At 39.1% G+C, this 20,754-nt stretch overlaps 1 protein-coding gene across 1 annotated transcript in view; it reads left to right on the top strand.

Moving 5' to 3' along the window:
* SH3BGRL (SH3 domain binding glutamate rich protein like) overlaps positions 1 to 20,754 on the top strand; it is an 85,390-nt gene that overhangs the window by 61,268 nt on the left and 3,368 nt on the right. Inside the window, exon 3 of the mRNA XM_059680345.1 lies at positions 4,346 to 4,426. Within this exon, the coding sequence (XP_059536328.1) occupies positions 4,346 to 4,426 (81 nt within the window). The remainder of the gene's footprint in view (positions 1 to 4,345; positions 4,427 to 20,754) is intronic.

Genomic DNA, 20,754 nt, shown 5'->3' on the forward strand with positions numbered 1-20,754 from the left:
TAAGGAATCAATTTAAATACTTGGTGTGTGTTTTTTTCAAATGGATTTGCTCAAATCCATCCTATCCATTTCACTCTCTTGCCTAGATATGCATACAATCATTTCTCTTATTCATTCTTTGCATCCATCATAGGCAGCTGAGGTATTTTGCCGATGACTAGGAGGTAAATGAAGTGATCCATCAAAATTACCTGTAAATGTAGAAATACAGATTTTGAACATATAACTTTACATTTCTTCATCTCAATTCCAATAAGAACAATTGTATTAATGTTTCCGGTACGTCCATGAAGGAGTCTCTGAAAAGAGGTCAGCCGTTTGACTTATTTAGATTAACATTAGTTAAAAAAAGAGGAATGCCTTATTTCCTGATTAAAACTAGTAAATACTTTTATTTTGGTATCATTAATGAATTTTGTTAAAGTTTTAATTCAGCTCATTGAACTAATGTAAGAAATGAGAGAAAATATTTTTCTTTTTTCTTTTTTCTTTGCTTTGTGACTGGTGCTTTCAAATATGCTATTTTGTTTAGTCTTCATTTAAACCATGGAGCATTTTCCTTAATACTTTATTAATTGTATATTCAAGTACAATTTGTAGTTTATGGCTATTCTAGGCAGCACAATGGCAAGTAGAAATCTAAATAAGACACAGACTCTTCTCTTAAGGAGCTGATTAGGAGTGGGGTGTGGGAAGAATCATACATACCTGAAACAATCAGAGAATAGTTATGAAGTCATGGTAGAGAAAGCATAAGTAAAGGCCATAAGAATTTCCAATAGAGAACTGTTTGCATTGCTATATCCTCAGAATTAGCATTATTGAGGAACAGATCTTTTTAGAGCCAGCAATCCATATCTTCTAGCTCATAGGTGAATACAGGAGTGAAACAGACACTTTTTGGTGGGGATCTTTTCATGGACCAATTCAAATCATATAAGGGATGGGTGTGACAAACTTGAGTTTATTGGCACAGAAGTGTTTGTCTTTAGTCACTTCTGAGGAGGGGGGCCTAAAAATTTCATCTGTCGCTGCAAACATAGCCAAACTACGGATAAGGAAATGGCAAGTGTGCTATCCATTTAGATATTGAAATCTCACTTCCTCTATATTTGAAATTTCTGAAAATTGGTGAATTAGAGTGGTTGAAAGAGACCTCAGGGGTCATACAGTCCAATCTAAAGCAGCATATATTATCTTAACCTCTCCTTTTTAAAACGGACATTTCAATTTGACTTTTGAAAACAAACACATTTTGGGTTATAAGGGTAACATTTGAGAAACCACATTTACCTGGTTTATTTCTCCTTGTGAAGCCACACTGCAAGAGAATGGGGTATGTTATGGAAATAGGGCAAGAATCACTGAGAAATGGGAAGATGGAAAGGAAGGGGCAAGAGGGTGAGACTCAACCAAATGCATAAACATTTCTTAGTGGAAAAGGAATCCAACTTCTAGTGAGTACTTCCTGGGTGCCAGGCACTGAGTTAGGAGTTTAAAAACAATAAGAATGAAGATTTGTCCCTATACAGACACTTAGAAGAGTATATAGCAACCTTTCATACAAAAAATATTGCATGTCATCTATTGTGCTACATGTTTTGTATGTATTATATCTCAGTTCTCATACTAATCCCCTGACATAGGTAATTGTTCTTATTCTATAGATGAAGAAATTGAGGCCTAGAAGTGTTTAACTGACTTCCAAAATTACACAATAAGTGATGAAGCTAGGATTTAAATCTAGATATGCCTTACTTTGAAGCTCTTATACTTTCTATTAAATCACTGCATTATTCATTTTCTTGTTTATTCAAAGTTTCCATCTTCATTCTTTTCTTGCTCCATTATGTGGTGGGGTCTGACCACAGCAAATTAAATTTTCTAATCTACATTGCCAACTGGCTGCCTATTGGGTTTGGCTGATAATAAGAGGTACTAGTTTGAAGAATGAAGGGCAGGAGGAGAGGAAAAACCAAAGTATCCTCCTCCTTTCTATCTGGATGATCCATGACAGTGACTGAATCTCCTTTATGGTACCAGCTCTACCAGGTACCCCAGCTCCTGGGTCCTGTAATATCACCTTCTTTATTCTTTCCTTTTGCCCTAGATTTGGTAGCAGCTTCCTGTTGTTTGCTAATCTCTGGGTTGTCTCGCCATCACCTGTTTGCCTTTCAGATTTTTTATCTTTTCTAAGTAGTTCTTCATATTAAATTGCCTGTTTTAACTATCTCAAGGTTTCTCAATCTTGGCACTACTGACATTATGGGTTGGACAATTCTTTGTTGTGGGCAACTGCTCTGCACATTGTAAAATGTTTAGCAGCAACCCAGGCTTCTATCCTTGAATTCCAGTAGCACTCTTACATTTGTGAAAACATATCTCCAGACTTTGCCAGATGTCTCTGTGGGAAAAATTACCTCCTTAGTTAAGTGAGAAACACTTAACTATGGCAGCTTAGGTTCTTATTTCCAGGCTGGAATGTGACTGAAACAACTACCCTATTTATATACATGAGACTCTGATATAAAAGATACAAAATTTATAAAGTAAGCTTTGCTCTGAAAGAGCTATGCTTCTATATGGATAACTAAAACACATTTCCATGAAATAATAAATAATATTATACCAACATATGGTATAATACATTCTGTATTAATGTTATTGGAATCTCAGAGATGTAAATAAATTATCTTTATTTTTTCTCAAGAGAATTCCTATATAAGAAGCAGACTATGTCACAGTCTGCTTTGTTTACTCTTATATTCTTAGCACCAAGAATAGTGATTGGAATATAGTAGGTGCTCAATATATATTTGCTGACTAAATTATTTAATCTGGCTTAATTGAGAAACCAGTGTTCTTTTCTTTCAGAGTTACAAATCTGTTTGTTTGCTAAGTCCAAGGCCAAAAAATCATAATATACTTTGATACTAAAACACTTGAAAGAAAGACGAAAGAGTCCCCTACATAGCATTTTTATCAGATTTCAATAAAGCTGAAGACCTGCTTTCTTTCCCATAATTTTAAAGAATGATAAATGTTTTTATTGCTTTGATGTTAGTAAGAAATATCTCTTGTTAGATTCTTTTAACTAGCATTTTGAGGTTATTTCAAAGTGATTAAGTATAGATATGATCTATATTGTTTGTTTACCTTGAGTAGCTTATAGATCATGTGTCTCAGTATGGAACTAGTATCAAGATCCAGTTAATTTCACTTTTGAATAGTAAACTCAAAGAGTATAGGAGGCTCATATATGCCTGTTATTTAGGGTTTATTCCTTTGTCAACATCTAGGGTACACAAAAAGATGATTTGAGTCAATCTTTGTGGAGATACTAGGGGCTCTAAACAATTCTGACTATAATCCCTAAATAAGGGAGAAATTCTGATGTATCATGGGGTGGGGCTCAAATTTAGGGTCACCAATGGCTTGAGAGGCTCTCAACTTTATACCTACAGATTCTTCAGATACCAAGAACTATACATGCTAGAAAAGAACCCTGTAACACTGTGATCTGTTAGTGAGGCAATCTCTAGAGAATCCAGCATATTGAGTGTTAATTATATCCGTTAAATGCTAAGCTTATCTCTATTTTAAATCAAACAAACTAAGGCCACGTATAGATAGTGGCTCTGTTTCCAAAATAGGTGTGTTAGTAACTCCATAGTCAAATTTAGGGTATTTTACTTGTTATTTTTGGAAAATATTTGGTGGCTTAGAGGATGACAGTATAAAGAAAGCCCAACCAAATTCAGACACATGACGCTTGCTCGGCTCACCAGATAGGAACCTTTTAGTAGCCTGTTTGCTCTTCTGGTCATATTTCATGAAAATCATATTCACTTCCTCCAAAGACAGCACAAATTTAATATTCTTATGGCCTTGGGCATATCTAGCAAATATATGGTCTACCATAGGCTCTGAGGACACCTCTACCTAATAAATAATAGAACAAAAATAATGGGAAACTGGAACAACAAATTCATGCCAGAATAAATAACCTCTTACTGGTAAACTCCTTTGGGCTGTGGAGAAAGCTGCTTTCCCAAAGACAGATTTCAATTCTGTGCGATGCGGAATAAGCCATTTTGCAGTTTTTGCCCAACAGAACAGCGTATCTTCTATATACATTAAATGAGATCCAATAAGCCTTGCCTCTTTATTATCTTTTCCATAATTCTAGCATTATGGAAGTTAGTTAGCCTGCTACTACCACGGAGGTTGACTTGTCAAGCTATTTTAAATAAATGTCCTCTTTTTCTTCCTTTTTATTTATTTATTTATTTTTTGGTTGCATATTGCTAATTCTTCTTACCTTTTCTTTTTTTTTCCCACCGAGGACTATGATGCCTTCTTTGAAGCCAGAGAAAATAATGCAGTGTATGCCTTTTTAGGCTTGACAGCCCCACCAGGTTCAAAGGTATGATTTTCCTGTTTTATAGGCCACTTTATTGCTGCTGAGATATTTTAATTGTAAGATTTCTACCTTTATTAAGTACTCAGATTAAGCCAGAGGCCAGGCAACATAACTGAAAAGAAATGTTCCTGCTCTGCATGCACTTAATCCCTAGTAGGGTAGTCAGATGTGCATAATCAAATATATATGTACTAGTATGTGAGTAAGAAGTAGGTAGAGTGGCTTCTTCATCAATCTTATCAAGGCAGCAAATTTCTCATTAACCCATTTGCAAATAAGTGGTAAGTATTTTAAAGACTCCATTATTCTAGCTGCCATTCATGGTTCTACATCGACATAAAGTGTCTTAGTTCATAGTAATCTTCTTGGCAACATCTATTGTCTTTGTGTGAGGCAAATTTAGAGTCATCCATTCAAATTAACTGAAGACATTTGAGTTTCAAAACTGGTCACAAAATTGCTGGCTAAATTTGGAGCTTTTCCTCTGGCAACAAAAAATTAATATTTCAAGTGGCAGTATTCACATGAAGATCATATAAAGAAAAGAATCAAAAATGAAATTGCCTACATAGTGCAATGTCTCAGAACTCTGGACTTTAAATATACCTTTGTCAGGTCCAGTGGGAAGGAGACATCAATGCAGTGTGAGGATTAAAAAGCAAAATAAAAATAGGTAAATAGGGCACACCTGGCCACCCCACCCCCTTGAAAATAAGAGTGCCCTGCTCACCAGGAGGCCTTGAGGAGCAACAAGTCCAGCCAGACCCACCCCCTTCATCAGCAGAGGGCCCTGCCCACCCTGCCCCATAAAGGAAGTGTCTAGCCCTTGTCTAGAGATGAACTTGGTTGCTCAGCCCCCTTGATGATTGGAGTGCCCTACCCACCCCCACATCTTGAGGAATGGTATGCGTGGCCTGCACCCACTCCTTAATATGCAGTGCATGTGGCCTGCTTCACCAGCTTGACATGCAGCCAACCTGGATGCACAGACTTGTTTCCCCATTCTGGCATGCCCAACCTGGAACCCCTGGACAACAGGCCTTAGTGACTTGAAGTGGTGCTCCTGGACCTGCCACCATGACAAAACATCCCAAGATACATGAACCTGCCATCAAAAATCATTGTGCCTGGCAAGGAAATCCTGGACAACCAGCCTGGCCACCATGGCACTGGCCCCATAGCTGAGACCTGATACTCTCAGACACACGAACCTGCCTCCTTGACCTGGCTGGCCTCACCCAACACCAAGGACCACAGGACTGCTAAAATGGGGAGATAAAGAAACAACCTCCAAATGAAATAAAGGAGAATTTACAGAAAATGAACTAAATGAAATGGAGGAAAGCAATTGTTCAGATAAATAATTCAAAGTAATGGCTATAAAGGTGTTCAAACAACTTAGTGAGAACTACAAGGAACTTAATGGTAACTATAATACTTAATGAGAACTACACCAGCATGAAAAGAAGGATGAAACCATGAATAAGAATCAAACAGAAATGAAATATGACATAAATGAAATAACTACAATAAAGAATACCCTGGAAGAAATCAACAGTAGATTGGAAGCTGAGGACTGGATCAACAAATTAGAAAACAAAGTAGAAAACCACCTATTTGGAGTAGCAATTGGGAAAAAAACACCAGGGAAGTTTAAGGGAGCTTTGGGACAACATGAAATGTAACAACATGGGGGTACCAGAAGGGAAGGAATCTGAGTGAGGAATATAGAACCTGTTTGAAGAAAAAATGACATAAAACTTACTTCCCTAACCTGGTGAAGGAAAAAGTCACACAAGTCCAGGGAACAAAGAGTCTCAATCAAGATGAACTGCCCCCCAAAACCCACACAAAGACACATCATAATTAAAATGGCAAACATTAGAAACAAAGAAAGAATCTTAAAGGATGCAAGAGAGACAGAAAGTTACCTACAAGGGAACCTCCATTAGACTCTCAACTGATTTCTCAATACAAACACTTCAGGCCAGAAGGGAGTGGCATGAAGTATACACAGAAATGAAAATGAAGGGACTGAATCCAAAACTACTCTATCCAGCAAGTGTATCATTCAAAATTGAATGTGAAATAAAATGCTTTGCAGACAAAAAAAATGACAAAAGGAGTTTATTACCACCAATCTAGTACTGCAAGAAATGCTTAAGTACTATTGTAAGAAGGAGAGAGAGAGAGAGAGAGAGAGAGAGAGAGAGAGAGAGAGAGAGAGAGAGAGAAGGGGGAGAGAACACATGCAAAGAGAATAAAAATGACAACAAATAAAGTACCCACCAATCATAACTTTAAATGTAAATGGCCTAAATGCTCTAATCAAAAGACATAGGGTAGTTGAATGGATAAGAAAACATGACCCATATATATGCTGTCTATAAGAGACCAACCTCAGAACAAAAAATTCACTTACAGGATGACAGTGAAGGGATGGAAATTTTTTTCCATGTGAAAGGAAATAGAAAAAAATGCTGGGGTAGCAATATTCATTACTGACAAAATATACTTCAAAGTGAAAGCCATAGCAAGAAATAAGGAAGGACACTTAATAATACTAAAAGGAACAATATAACAAGAGGATATAACTCTGGTAAACATATATGCATCTAATATAGGAGCACCCAAATATATAAAAATATTTCTGGAGGATATTAAGGGAGATATCATCAGCAATACAATCATAGTAGGGTCTTTAACACCCACTGACATCATTGGATAGTTCTTCTCCAGTGGTAGGCAAACTCATTAGTCAACAGAGGCAAATATCAACAGTACAACGATTGAAATTTCTTTTGAGAGCCAAATTTTTTAAACTTAAACTATATGGGTAGGTACATTGTTATTAACTTAATTAGGGTACACCTAAGGCTTAGGAAGAGCCACACTCAAAGGGCCAAAGAGCCGCATGTGGCTCGCGAGCTGCAGTTTGCCGACCACGGTCAGTGGTTCTCAACCTTCTGGCCCTTTAAATAAAGTTCCTCATGTTGTGACCCAACCATAAAATTATTTTTGTTGCTACTTCATAACTGTAATGTTGCTACTGTTATGAATCATAATGAAAATATCTGATATACAGAATGGTCTTAGGCGACCCCTGTGAAAGGGTCGTTTGACCGCCAAAGGAGTCACGACCCACAGGTTGAGAACCGCTGTTCTAGACAAAAAATCAAAAAGGAAACAGCAAACCTAAAATACACATTTGATTAAATGGATTTAATTGAAATTTACAGAACATTTCACCTCAAAGCTGCAGAATATACATTCTTCTCAAGTGAACATGGGGCATTCTTATATATAGGCCACATGTTAGGACACAAAGTTTCTAAAAATTCAAGAGGATTTAAATAATAACAAGCATCTTCTTTGATCACAATGGCATGAAACTAGAGATCAACTACAATAAAAACACCCCCAAAACATTCAAACACATGGAGGCTATATAGCATGTTATTAAACAATGAAGGGTTTATCAATGAGATCAAGGAAGAAATCAAATCTTCCTGGTAACAAATGAAAATGAACACACAGCAACTCAAAAATCTATGGGACACAGTGAAAGCAGTCCTGAAAGGGAAGTTCATATCACTACAGGATTACCTCAAGAAACAAGAAAAATTTCTAATAAACTATCTTACCGGGGCTGACCAGCAGACCCTAAGTGACGGATGAATGATTACTCTGACACATGTTTCTGTGAAAAAGATGGCTAAGAGACTGTCTGGCTAAAGGAAACAGACAGTCCCATTCACCTGCCTCCTTAGGCTTTTAGTATAGCAACAGCTTGAACTAAAATTAACCTCTAGATACTATTAGCAGGGTAAGTATCCTTGAGAAAACACATGTATCTGTAGTGTCTTTAAAACAAGGATGTTTTGAAGTCTAAACATAAAGATTCCAGCAAAACACCCAGGGGCTCAGAATTGTTTGGAAAAGTCAAGGCAAGGTCTGCTGCATTTGACAAGAATCCCCTAGAGGCCTCTGACCTTTCAGAGAATCCTCCTTACAGACTTTCCAACAAGTCCCATATTTCCCCACACTATCTAACCCTACAATTTAAAGAATTAAAAAGGCAACAAAAGAAAAGCCCAGATTACGGATAAGGAAGGAAATAATAAATATCCAAGTGGAAACAAATGACATATATACTAAAATATATATATATCAATGGAAACAAGACCTGATTCTTTGAAAGGATAAATAAGATTGATGAACCTTCAGCCAGTATCAACAAGAAACAAAGATAGAGGAACCAAATATGTAAAATCATAAATGAAAAGGTGAAGTTACAGTTGACACCACAGAAATACAAAGTATTGTAAGAGAATATTATGAACAATGATAAACAATATGTCAACAAATTGGACAACCTGGATAAAATGGAAAAATACTTAGAAAAATACAACATTCCAAAATGCAACCAGGAAGAATGAGAAAACTTGAATAGGATTATAACTACTGATGAAATTGAAGCAGTAATCAAAAACCTCCCAGCAAACAAAAGCCCTGGCATGGATGCCTTCACTGGGGTGTTTTACCAAATATTTAAAGCAAAACTAGCACCTACCTAGTCAAACTATTCAAAAAGAATCCAAGAGAAAGAAACACTTCCTAGCTCTTTTCATGAGACCAACATAAGCCTAATTCTAAAACCAGATAAAGATACTACAAAGAAAGAAAATACCAGCCAATATCCCTAATGAACATAGGTGCTAAAATCCTCAACAAAATATTTCCAAATCAGATCCAGCAATATTTTAAAAAGATAATACACCATGACCAAGTAGGATTGATTCCAGGGATGCAAGGCTGGTGCAATATTTGAAAATCAATAGATGTGATACCTCACATAAAGAAATTGCAAGACAAAAATCACATGATCATATCAATTGATGCAGAAAAAGCATTTGACAAAATACAACACTCATTTTTAATAAATACACTCAGCAAAGTGGGAATGGAGGGACCATACCTAAACATGATAAATGCCGTATTTGAGAAACCTATAGCCAACACCATATTTAATGGGCAAAAACTAAAACCATTTCCTGTAAGAACAGAAACATGACAGGGATATCTGCTTTCATCACTCTTATTAAACATACTACTGGAAGCACTAGCCACAACAATTAGGCAAGGAGAAAAAATAAAAGACAGCCAAATTGGAAAGGAGGAGGTAAAATTATCATTATTAGCAAATGACATGATATTGTACATAGAAAACTCTAAAGACCACCCCCCAAAAAAGACTCCACCAAAAAACTACCAGATTTAAGAAATAAATTTTGCAATATAGCAGGATACAAAATTAATACTGAGAAATTGATGGCATTTTTACACACTAATATTGAATGCTCAGAAAGAGAAACTAAAAAAAAACCAATCACATTTACCATTGCAATAAAAAGAAATTAAGATACTTGGGAATAAATTTAACCAAGGAGGTAAAATACATGTACTCAAAAAACTACAGAATGTTGAGTAAAGAGATAGGAGAGGATATAAGCAATGAAAGAATATACCATGTTCATGGATTGATAGAATCAACATCATTAAAATGTCAATACTACCCAAAGCAATCTATAGATTCATTATAATCTCCATTAAGATACCAATGTCATATTTCACAGATCTAGAACACACACTCCAAATATTTATATGGAACCAAAAAAAGATCCTGAATAACCACAGAAAACTTGAGAAAGAAGAAAAAGTTGGAGGGATCACAATAGCAGATATCGAGCTACACTACCAATTCATTATAATCAAAACAGCATGGTACTTGCACTAGAATAGGAATATAGATCAGTGGACTAGAACAGAGAACCCGTAAACTAACCCAAGATATTATGCTGAATTAATATTTACTAAAGGAGGCAAGAGTATACAATGGAGTTAGATGGTATCTTCAATAAATGATGTTGGGAAAATTAGACAAGTACATGCAAAAGTATTTGAAACTACACCACAAATTTACCACATAAACAAGAATAAAGTCAAAATGGATAAAAGACTTACATGTATGTCTCAAAACAATGAAAATCCTAGAATGAAACATAGGCAGCAAAATATCAGACATTTCACATAGCATAATTTTCACTGATACAATGCCTAGGACCAAAGAAACAAAGGAAAAAATAAGCAAATGGGACATCAAAATAAGAAGCTTCAGCACAGCAAAAGAAACCATCATCAAACTTAAAAAACGGAACCCACTGTATGGGAAAACATATTTGCCAATGATACATCTGATAAGGGGTTAATTTCCAAAATATATATAGTACACATGCAACTCAACCAAATGAAGACAAGCAATCCAATTGAAAATTGGGCAGAGGACCTAAATAGACAATTCTCCAAAGAGGACATACAAATGGCAAAGAGATATATGAAAAATGCTCAGTGTCACTGATCATCCTATATAATCCTATATAATAAAAGGCTAATATGCAAATCGATGGAATGACCAGTCTCTATGACGCTCACTGACCACCAGGGGGCAGACGCTCAATGCAGGAGCTGCCCCCTGGTGGTCAGTGTGCTCCCACAGTGGGAGCACCACTCATCCAGAAGCTGGGCTCACGGCTGGTGAGCGCAGAGGCGGTGGTAGGAGAGTATCTCGCCTCCTTAGCAGCACTAAGGATGTCCAACTGACGGGGAGCAGACCTAAGCTGTCAGTCAGACACCCCCCCCCCCCGCAAAGGCTCTCAGACTGTGAGAGGGCACAGGCCAGGATGAGGGACTCCTTCCCCCAAAGTGCACATATTTTGTGCACCAGGCCTGTAGTGAGAAATATGCAAATTAAAACCACAATGAGATATTACCTCACACCTGCCAGAATGGCTACAGTAAATCAACAAACAACAAATGCTGGTGAAGATGTAGAGAAAAGGGGACCTGTGGGAATCCTGTGCAGGATACACTGGATGTTCAAGTCCAATTTGATTGTGGGGGCCCTGTCCAGAGAACACAGGATGTTCAAGGCCTATTTGCCATATGCAGGTGCTAAGGCAAGGACACAGTGATTATACTGTATGCAGTGCTCAGGCATGCCTTTCTGTAGCCCAAGTTGTTATTTTTATTTATTGATTAATGTATTACATATGTGTCCTTATCCCCGCATTGCCACCTCACCCCCCCTACTCATGCCCTCACACCCCTGGTCTCTGTGTCCATTGGTTAGGCTTATATGCATGCATGCAAGTCCTTTGGTTGATCTCTTACCCCCCCTTCCACCGTCCCCTACTTCCTCTCTGAGGTTTGACAGTCTGTTCAATGCTTCTGTCTCTCTGGATTAATTTTTGTTCACTATCACTAGTTTATGGTTTTCATTATATTCCACAAATGAGTGAGATCATGTGATATTTATCTTTCTCTGACTGGCTTATTTCGCTTAGCATAATGCTCTCTAGTTCCATCCATGCTGTTGCAAATGGGAAGACTTCCTTTTTATTTTTATTTTTTTTAGCAGTGTAGTATTCCATTCTGTAGATGAACCACAGGTTTTTATTATTATTGCAACAGGATTTTATTTTATTTTTATTGATTAAGGTATTACATATGTGTCCTTATCCCCCCATTGCCTGCCCCTCCAGTTCAGGCCCTCACCCCTGGTGTCTGTGTCCTTTGGTTATGCTTATATGTATGCATGCAAGCCCTTTGGTTGATCTCCCCCCCCCCCTTTACCTCCACCCTCCCCTACCTTCCCTCTGAGGTTTGAACATCTGATCTATGCTTCTCAGTCTCCAGATCTGTTTTTGTTCATCAGTTTATGTTGTTCATTATAATCCACAACTGAGTGAGAACATGTAATATTTATCTTTCTCTGAATGACTTATTTTGCTTAGCATAATGCTCTCCAGCTCCATCCATGTTTTTGCAAATCGTTAGAGTTCCTTCCTTTTTACAGCAGTGTAGTATTCCACTGTATAGATGTACCACCATTTTTAAATCCACTCATCTACTGATGGGCACTTAGGCTGTTTCCAAATCTTAGCTATTGTAAATTGTGCTGCTATGAACATAGGGGTGCATATGTCCTTTCTGATTGGTGTTTCTGTTTTCTTGGGATATATTCCTAGAGGTGGGATCACGGGGTCAAATGGGAGTTCCATTTTTAATTTTTTGAGGAAACTCCATACTGTTCTCCACAGTGGCTGCACCAGTCTGCATTCCCACCAGCAGTGCATGAGGGTTCCCTTTTCTCCACGTCCTCGCCAGCACTTCTCATTTGTTAATTTGTTGATGATAGCCATTCTGACAGGTGTAAGATGATACCTCATTGTCATTTTGATTTGCATCTCTCAGATGATTAGTGACTTTGAGCATGTTTTCATATGTCTCTTGATCTTCCTTATGTCCTCTTTTGAAAAGTATCAATTTAGGTCTTTTGCCCATTCTTTGATTGGATTGTTTATCTTCCTTTTGTTAAGTTTTGTGAGTACCCTGTAAATGCTGGAGATTAAACTGTTATCAGCGATAACATTGGCAAATATGTTCTCCCATGCAGTTGACTTTTTTGTTGTTTTGCTGATGGTTTCTTTTGCTGCGCAGAAGCTTTTTATTTTGATGTAGTCCCATTTGTTTATGTTCTCTTTAGTTTCCATTGCCCTAGGAGCTGTGTTGGTGAAGATATTGCTTTAGCATATGTCTGAGATTTTGCTGCCTGTGGATTCCTCTAAGATTTTTATGGTTTCCCGTCTCACGTTTAAGTCCTTTATCCATTTTGAGGTTATTTTTGTGTATGGCATAAGTTGGTGGTCTAGTTTCATTTTCTTGCATGTATCTGTCCAATTTTCCCAACACCATTTATTGAAGAGATTGTCTTGACACCATTGTATGCTCTTGCCTCCTTTGTCAATATTAATTAAGCATAGAGTTTTGGGTCAATTTCTGGGTTATCTATTCTATTCCATTGGTCTATATGTCTGTTCTTGTGCCAATACCAGGCAGTTTTGAAAACAGTGGCTTTGTAATACAGCTTTATATCTGGTATTGAGATCCATCCTACTTTGTTCTTCTTTCTCAGGATTGCTGCAGCTTTTCTGGGTCTTTTTAAAATTTATTTCGGATGAATTTTTGGAGAGTTTGTTCTAGGTCTGTGAAATATGCCATTGGTATTTTAATGGGGATTGCATTGAATCTATAGTTTGCTTTGGGTAGTATAAACACTTTAATGATGTTGATTCTACCAATCCATGAACACGGTATGTTATTCCATCTGTTTATGTCTTCTTCTATCTCTTTTTTGAGTGTCCTGTAGTTTTCTGAGCACAGGTCTTTTACCTCCTCAGTTAAGTTTATTCCCAAGTGTCTTAATTTTTTTTGGTGCGATGATAAATGGGATTTTTTTTTTTAGGCTCTCTTTCTGTTAGTTCACTATTATCAGAGATTTCTTGCTGTTAACTTTGTATCTTGCTACGTTACCAAATTCATTTATTAAGTCTAATAATTTTTTGATGGAGTCTTTAGGGTTTTCTATGTACAGTATCATGTCATCTGCGAATAATTACGATTTTACTTCTTTTCCAATTTGGATGCCTTTTATTTTTTATTCTTGTCTGATCACTGTGGTTAGCACTTCCAGTACTATGTCGAACAGGAGTAGTGAAAGCAAGCATCCCTGTCTTGTTCCTGTTCTTTGGGAAAGTGGTTTTAGTTTTTGCCCTTTGAGTATGATGTTGGCTGTAGGTTTGTCAAATAAAGCTTTTATTGTGTTGAGGTATGATCCCTCTTTTTCCCACATTGCTGAGCGTTTTTTTTTTTTGTTTGTTTGTTTGTGTTTTTTTTCAGAAGAGGGTGTTGTACCTTGTCAAATCCCTTTTCTGCATCAATCGATATGATTATATGATTTTTATCTCTCAATTTGTTCAGGTGATGTATTACATTTAGTGATTTGCAGATATTGTACCAGCCTTGCATCCTTGGAATAAATCCCACTTGGTCATGGTTTATGATCTTGCCAATGTAATGCTGGATCTGGTTTCCTAGAATTTTGTTGAGAATTTTAGCATCTATTTCATCAGGTATATTGGCCTGTAATTTTCTTTCTTTGTAGTGTCTTTATCTGGTTTTGGGACTAGGGTAATGCTGGCTTCATGGAAAGACCTTGTAAGTGTGCCTTCCTCTTGAATTTTTTAGAATAGTCTGAGAAGGATTGGTTTCAGTTCTTCTTTGAATGTTTGGTAAAACTCCTCTGTGAAGCCTTCTGGTCCAGGGATTTTGCTTGCTGGTAGCTGTTTGATTACTGTTTCAATTTCATCAGTAGTTATCAGCCTCTTCAGGGTTTTTGATTCTTCCTGATTGAGTTTTGGAAGCTTGTATTTTTCTAGGAATATGTCCATTTCTTCGAGGTTGTCCAGTTTGTAGGAGTAGAGTTGTTTGTAGTATTTTTTTTAATAATAATTTGTATATCTGTGTTGTCAGTTGTTACTTCACCTTTTTTCATTTTTTTCTTTATAGTTGTTACTTCACCATTTTCATTTTTATTCTTTATGTTTGTGTTCCTTCTTGCTTTTCTGTTTTTTCTTTTTACAGCAGTCCCTTTAGCATTTTTTACATTGCTGGCTTTGTGGTAATAAACTCTCTTAGCCCTTTTTTGTCTGTGAAGCTCCTGATTCCACCTTCAATTTTTAATGATAGCCTTGCTGGGTATAGTATTCTTGGATTCAGTTCCTCGCTTTGCATCACTTTGTATACTTCGTTCCATTCCCTTCTGGCCTGGTGTGTTTCTGTTGAGACATCAGTTGATATTCTAATGGGAGATCCTTTGTAGGTAACTTTCTATCTCTCTGGCATCCTTTAAGATTCTTACTTTGTTGTTGATGTTTGCCAATGTAATTATGATGTGTCTTTTTGTTGGTCTTTTTGAGTACATCTTTTTTGAGACTCTATGTGCTTCTTGGACTTGCATGGTTATTTTCTTGCCAGCATCAGTAAGTTTCCTGTCATTATTTCTTCAAACAGGTTTTCTATTCCTTTCTCTGCTTCCTCTCCTTCTGGTACCCCTATTATTCAGATGTTGTTTTGTTTCATGTTGTCCCAAAGCTCCCTTAGGCTCTCCTCCTGCTTTTTAAGATTTCTTTCCAGTTGCTGCTGTGTTTGTGTGTTTTTTCCTACCTTGTTTTCTAATTCACTGATGCGGTCCTCAGCATCTTCTAGTCTGCTGTTTAAGCCTTCCATTGTGTTCTTTATTGCAGTTATGTCATTCTTTATTTCCCCTTGGTTCCTTTTCATGTTGGTGACATTCTCAGTCAGCTGCTTATAATTCTCATTGAGTTGTGTGTATTTGTCATCCAGCTATTTGAGCGTCCTTATAACCATTACTCTGAATTCTTTCTCTGACATGTTGCTTGCCTCTATTTCATTCAACTCCATTTCTGGTGATTCCTCTTCTTTCCATTGGAAATTTACTTTTTTTGGTCTCTCCATTGTTTTCTGTAATGTTTCAATTGTTTTTGTGTCTTAAATCCAGCTGCTTTGCTACCCAGGTTCTTTTGGGAGTGGTGCTAGTGGTGCAGTCTCTCAGGTCTCATGGGCTTGGTGATCTAGCAGAGCTTTCCACTTGAGCTATTTGGGTTCTCTTGATGTAGTTGGATCTTGAATGTTAGTTTCTTATTCGTGGATGAAGTCTCCTCACTGGTTAGTAATGTCCCTCACCCCAAACTTTGTTGTGCAAGCTTTTTGGATGTGATCATGGTTCCAGCTCTTGTGGAAATGGTTGTCTTAAGTCTCACTGGGATGTGCTCACTGTGGGTGCCCAGAGTCCATGGCTTGGGAGGAAGGAGTCTTGGGGCCTGAGGCCCAGGTACTGTGACTCTGGCCAGTGTGGTGTGACTCTTGCTGGATTAGCATCACTCTGTACCTCACTACGAGGGGCCTGTAGCCTGTGATGGGGTGGGGGGCTGATGTCTTGTAGCCTGTGGTTGAGGCAGAGGCACTCTGGCCAAAGTGATTTCCCTTTCTGAATCAGGAGGGGATTCAGGATCCAGCAGCTAGGGATGTAGGAATCTCGGAGTCTGTGGCTGAAACAGTGTACCACACATTTTTAATCTACTCATCTGCTGATGGTCACTTAGGCTGTTTCCAAATCTTAGCTATGGTGAATTGTGCTTCTATGAACCTAGGGGTGCATATATCCTTTTTGATTGCTGTTTCTAGTTTCTTGGGATATATTCCTAGAAGTGTGATCACTGGGTCAAATGGTAGTTCCACTTTTAGTTTATTGATATCACTATTTGGCCAGAAGCCTCTTTTATCTGAGTTGGTATAAGGATATGTTACTAACCAGCTGGTACAAGGCTGCTTTTATGTAGCGCTCGGCTCCTGTGTGTGCAGTAGCTCCTATGTTTGCTGGACTACTTTGTAAGCTACTTTGAAGAACTGTTTTATCTGATGGCTCCTTGTTAGCAATGGCTACTTGGGCTGCAATATAACTGCTCCTATCATCTTTATCCACTGCCTGGCATCTACGAAGGTCCAGGTCCTAACAGAGGAGGACCTGTGGCCCCACGGTTGGTGTAGTTGAGTAGGATAAAGGAGTAAGGACTCCAACAATTGGCACAGTGAGCAGGGTTTATGGGTAAATGTCCTATCTACCCCATTGGGAGGCATGTGGCCTCTGACCTGACTGTGTTATCCAGTAGTGGTGGTCCTGATAAAATGGAAACTGGATACAGTGATGCCAATGGCAGTGGAGAAGACATTAGGGTCCCTTCTGGCCCAGAGCCCCAAAGAGCAGTAGGGAGCATTATGGCTTGAGAGAGACTGAGCTTCCAAGACCCGGGGAGAGGCAAAGGCTGAGCTGAGCTTTGCAACAGCAGCCGTTGCCCGGATGATGCCACAATTATGCAGCTGCCTCAGGAACCCTTGGGCTGCTGTCTGCATGCAAAGCCACAGCTGCCCTGGGAATCCCCGCAATGGAACCAGGAGAAGCAGGAGCAGGCAAAAGATGGCGAGAAGGCCAGGTTCCCAAACTGCCACCATTTTGCAATGCTTATGAAGATTTAACTCTCACTGCAGTCCCAGCATTATTTGGCTCACTGGCAACATGAAGGTTGGGTGGTGCGAAAAGGGTTGGTGAGATAAGGGGGCAGCGAGGCCTGTGACTGGATGTAAGACAATACCTGCTGGCTACAGGGGTGGAGCAGTGATCCCGGAGAGTGCAGAGGAAAGGCACTCCCCCTGAACCAGAGAAGGACTTTGATCTAGACTAAGGGACAGCCAAGGGGCCTGGAGACCACATGTTGAACTCACTTATGCGAACTTCAGTTTTCTCTGTAGTGTCCCGAATAGCTGTGCAGGCCCAGTTGCTCATGTAGATGGGTGTAGGAGTTGAGCTGTCCATGTGAAGCAGGCAACTCTCTCCTGCACCAGAGTGACTCCCCTGCTACACTTTGCAGTGCCGGCTTAGCAGATTGCATAGATCACTTTGCTCTGGCATTGGAGCAATGTCCTACATGATGAAATTGCTGGTGCCTTCTTCTCCATGGACAGGACTCCAGAGAGTCAGGAACAGTTTGCTTTTAAGTAGGAAGGTCAACAGTGGACTTTGGTTGCCCTCCCTCAGAGATGTTTGTATGGCCCTACCATGTGTCATGGTTTGATGGCACAGGATTTGGCTACTTGGGGCTGCCACAGTATCAGTATTTCATTGTGATAGTAATGTTGTACTAACCTGTGGTTCTCTTGAAGAATTTGAACGCAGATGCAGTAGTTTATGACAGACCTGTGTTGGTCTTTTAGGGGGTATTGGTGAGTGTCCAGTCCCCACTTGGCGTAGTTGTTATGGCTATGTGTCAGTTGTCATGGAAGGAGGTGACATGAGGTTGAACCCCAGAAGTAGAGGGTACCTAGCTGCCAAGAGGGCAGTCTCCCAAGTGGGCAGAGAAGGATACCCATCAGGTTTTGGTCCCAGTTATGGAAGAAAACTGAGAGCAAATACTCTCTTGTTGAGAGACAGTCAGAAGCCATGTGTGCTGCCTTATAGGTCTGTGTGACCACGCCCATGCCAGGAGTGGCAAAACCCCAACTTTAGCACAGTGGGGGCTATTTGGAACAGAGGGCAGTGGTAAGTACCAGCTGCCTGTTACAGGAATTACAGACCCTGTTGGAAACTGTAATTTATAAGATCCTGTCAAGGGATAAAAATCCTATGGAGGAGATACTCCCAAGTCCTTTTCAAGAGGGTATGCCACGCCTCCCAGAGACCATGTGGTATAAGGACAGGTCTAGTAGGGGGAATCCTGCTACATGGAGAACTGTGACTGTCCGTTTACATATTAATGGACTATGTAGTTTGATTAAGTTACCAGGCAAAATATCCCTTTGGCCATTAGAATAGACACCTGGGATGTCTTTGTAGTTGCCATGATGCCGCAAGCAACAGTGGCTAGTAGGCCATAACCCCACAAGGGGACAGGAAATGGGAGCTCCACCTGGACCAACATAGCCTAAAAGATTAGGCTAGACAACTGTATGCAGAGGTATCCTCAGACACTGCATGTACAAATAAAGCAACAGATGAACTATTGCGACCCAAGGCTTCTCCCTTGGCAGAGGGGAACAGGGAGTGTGGACGTGGCCATGGTCCATTACAGGAGAAGGGCCATTGGTGGCCCTCCTATTGCCTTGTAGGAAGCGGGTATGCCTATAAGTTACAGTCACACCCCTTGATCCAGCCCTGGCAATATAACTAGTACCCTGCAAGAGATGGTGAAGTACAAGCCATACAAGCCCTTTCCCATGAACCCCTCCAAGATTAGTAGGATAGACTGTCAGGGACATAGCACTGACATTTGTGAGTTTTACTATTAGGGCCTGAGTACTGGTCCTAACATGCTACAGTTTATATTATTATTGTAAGCTCTGTGTTCAAGGAGCTGACAAATAGGCCATGGTACCCTGTGAAGACCATCTGGTGTAAGGGGTGGAGTGTGGGAACCTTAATCAAAGTACACCGGCTGTTTGAGGCCAATTTGAGTGCTGGGGCTCTGTCCAGTGTACGCTGGATGCTCAAGGTCAATGTGCCACCTGCAGGTGCAAAGGCAAGGACATAGCGATTGGACTGTATGCAATGCACAGGCATGCCTTTCTGTAGCCCAAGTATTGATGTCACTATTTGGCAAGAAACCTATTTTGTCTAAGTTGGTATAAAGATATATTGCTGACCAGCTGGTACGAAGCTACTTTTATATAGGGTTGGGTTCCTGTGTGTGCAATGGCTCCTATGTTTGCTGGACTACTTTGTAAGCTGCTTTGAAGAACTGTTTTATCTGATGGCTCCTTGTTAGCAATGGCTACTTGGGTTGCAATAAAGACTCTCCTATATGCCTATAAACTGATCATATCATCTTCATCCACTGCCTGGCATCAATGAAGGTCCAGTTCCTAGAAGAGGAGGACCTGTGGCCCCACAGTTGGTGTACTTGAGCAGCATAAAGGAGTAAGAACTCCGACAGAACCCTAGTACACTGCTGTTAGGAATGCAGACTGGTGCAGCCACTGTGGAAAACTGTGTGTAGCTTTCTCAAAAAATTAAAAATTGAATTTATAAATAGAAGTAATCCCACTTAAATATATTCTAAGAAGCCTGAAACACCAATCAAAAATATCATACACACCCCTATGTTCATAGCAGCACTATTTACAATAGCTAAGGTCTGAAAACAGCCCAAGTGCCCATCAGTAGATGAGTGGATAACAAAGCAGTGGTACATTTACACCATGGAATACTATGCAGCTATAAAATAGAAGGATCTCATACCCTTTGAAACAGCATGGAGGGTCCTGGAGAGTATTATGTTAAGCTAAATAAAGCAGTCAGAGAAAGTTGAGTATCACACAATGTTACTCATATGTGGAATCTAATGAACAAAATAAGCTAAGGAACAAAATAGATCCAGACACATGGAAGCATGCAACAGATTGAGGAATCTCAGAGGGAAGGGGTGGGGTGGGATTAGATTAACCAAAGAATTTATATGCATATATACATAACCTATGATGTGGTTACAGCCTGGAGAATGGGTAGAGGGGGGAGGTAGGGGACAATTGGGGCAAAAAGGGACATCTATAAATACTTTAAATACTTTCAACAATAAAGATATAAGTAAATAATTAAATAAATAAATAAATAAATAAATAAATAAATAAAATGGGAGATAACAATAAATAAATAAATACACCTTTGCCTTTTATTGTAGGTCTTCTCCACACTGACTAGCTTGATCAGGCTGTATGTCCCCTATCCCATCAGTTTGCATTTTGTTATTAGGAACTGATTTTATTTTGAACAGATTCATTGAAATGCATCTCCTCTCCTCCAA

Source organism: Myotis daubentonii, chromosome X, assembly GCF_963259705.1.
Source record: "Myotis daubentonii chromosome X, mMyoDau2.1, whole genome shotgun sequence".
Classification (NCBI taxonomy): domain Eukaryota; kingdom Metazoa; phylum Chordata; class Mammalia; order Chiroptera; family Vespertilionidae; genus Myotis; species Myotis daubentonii.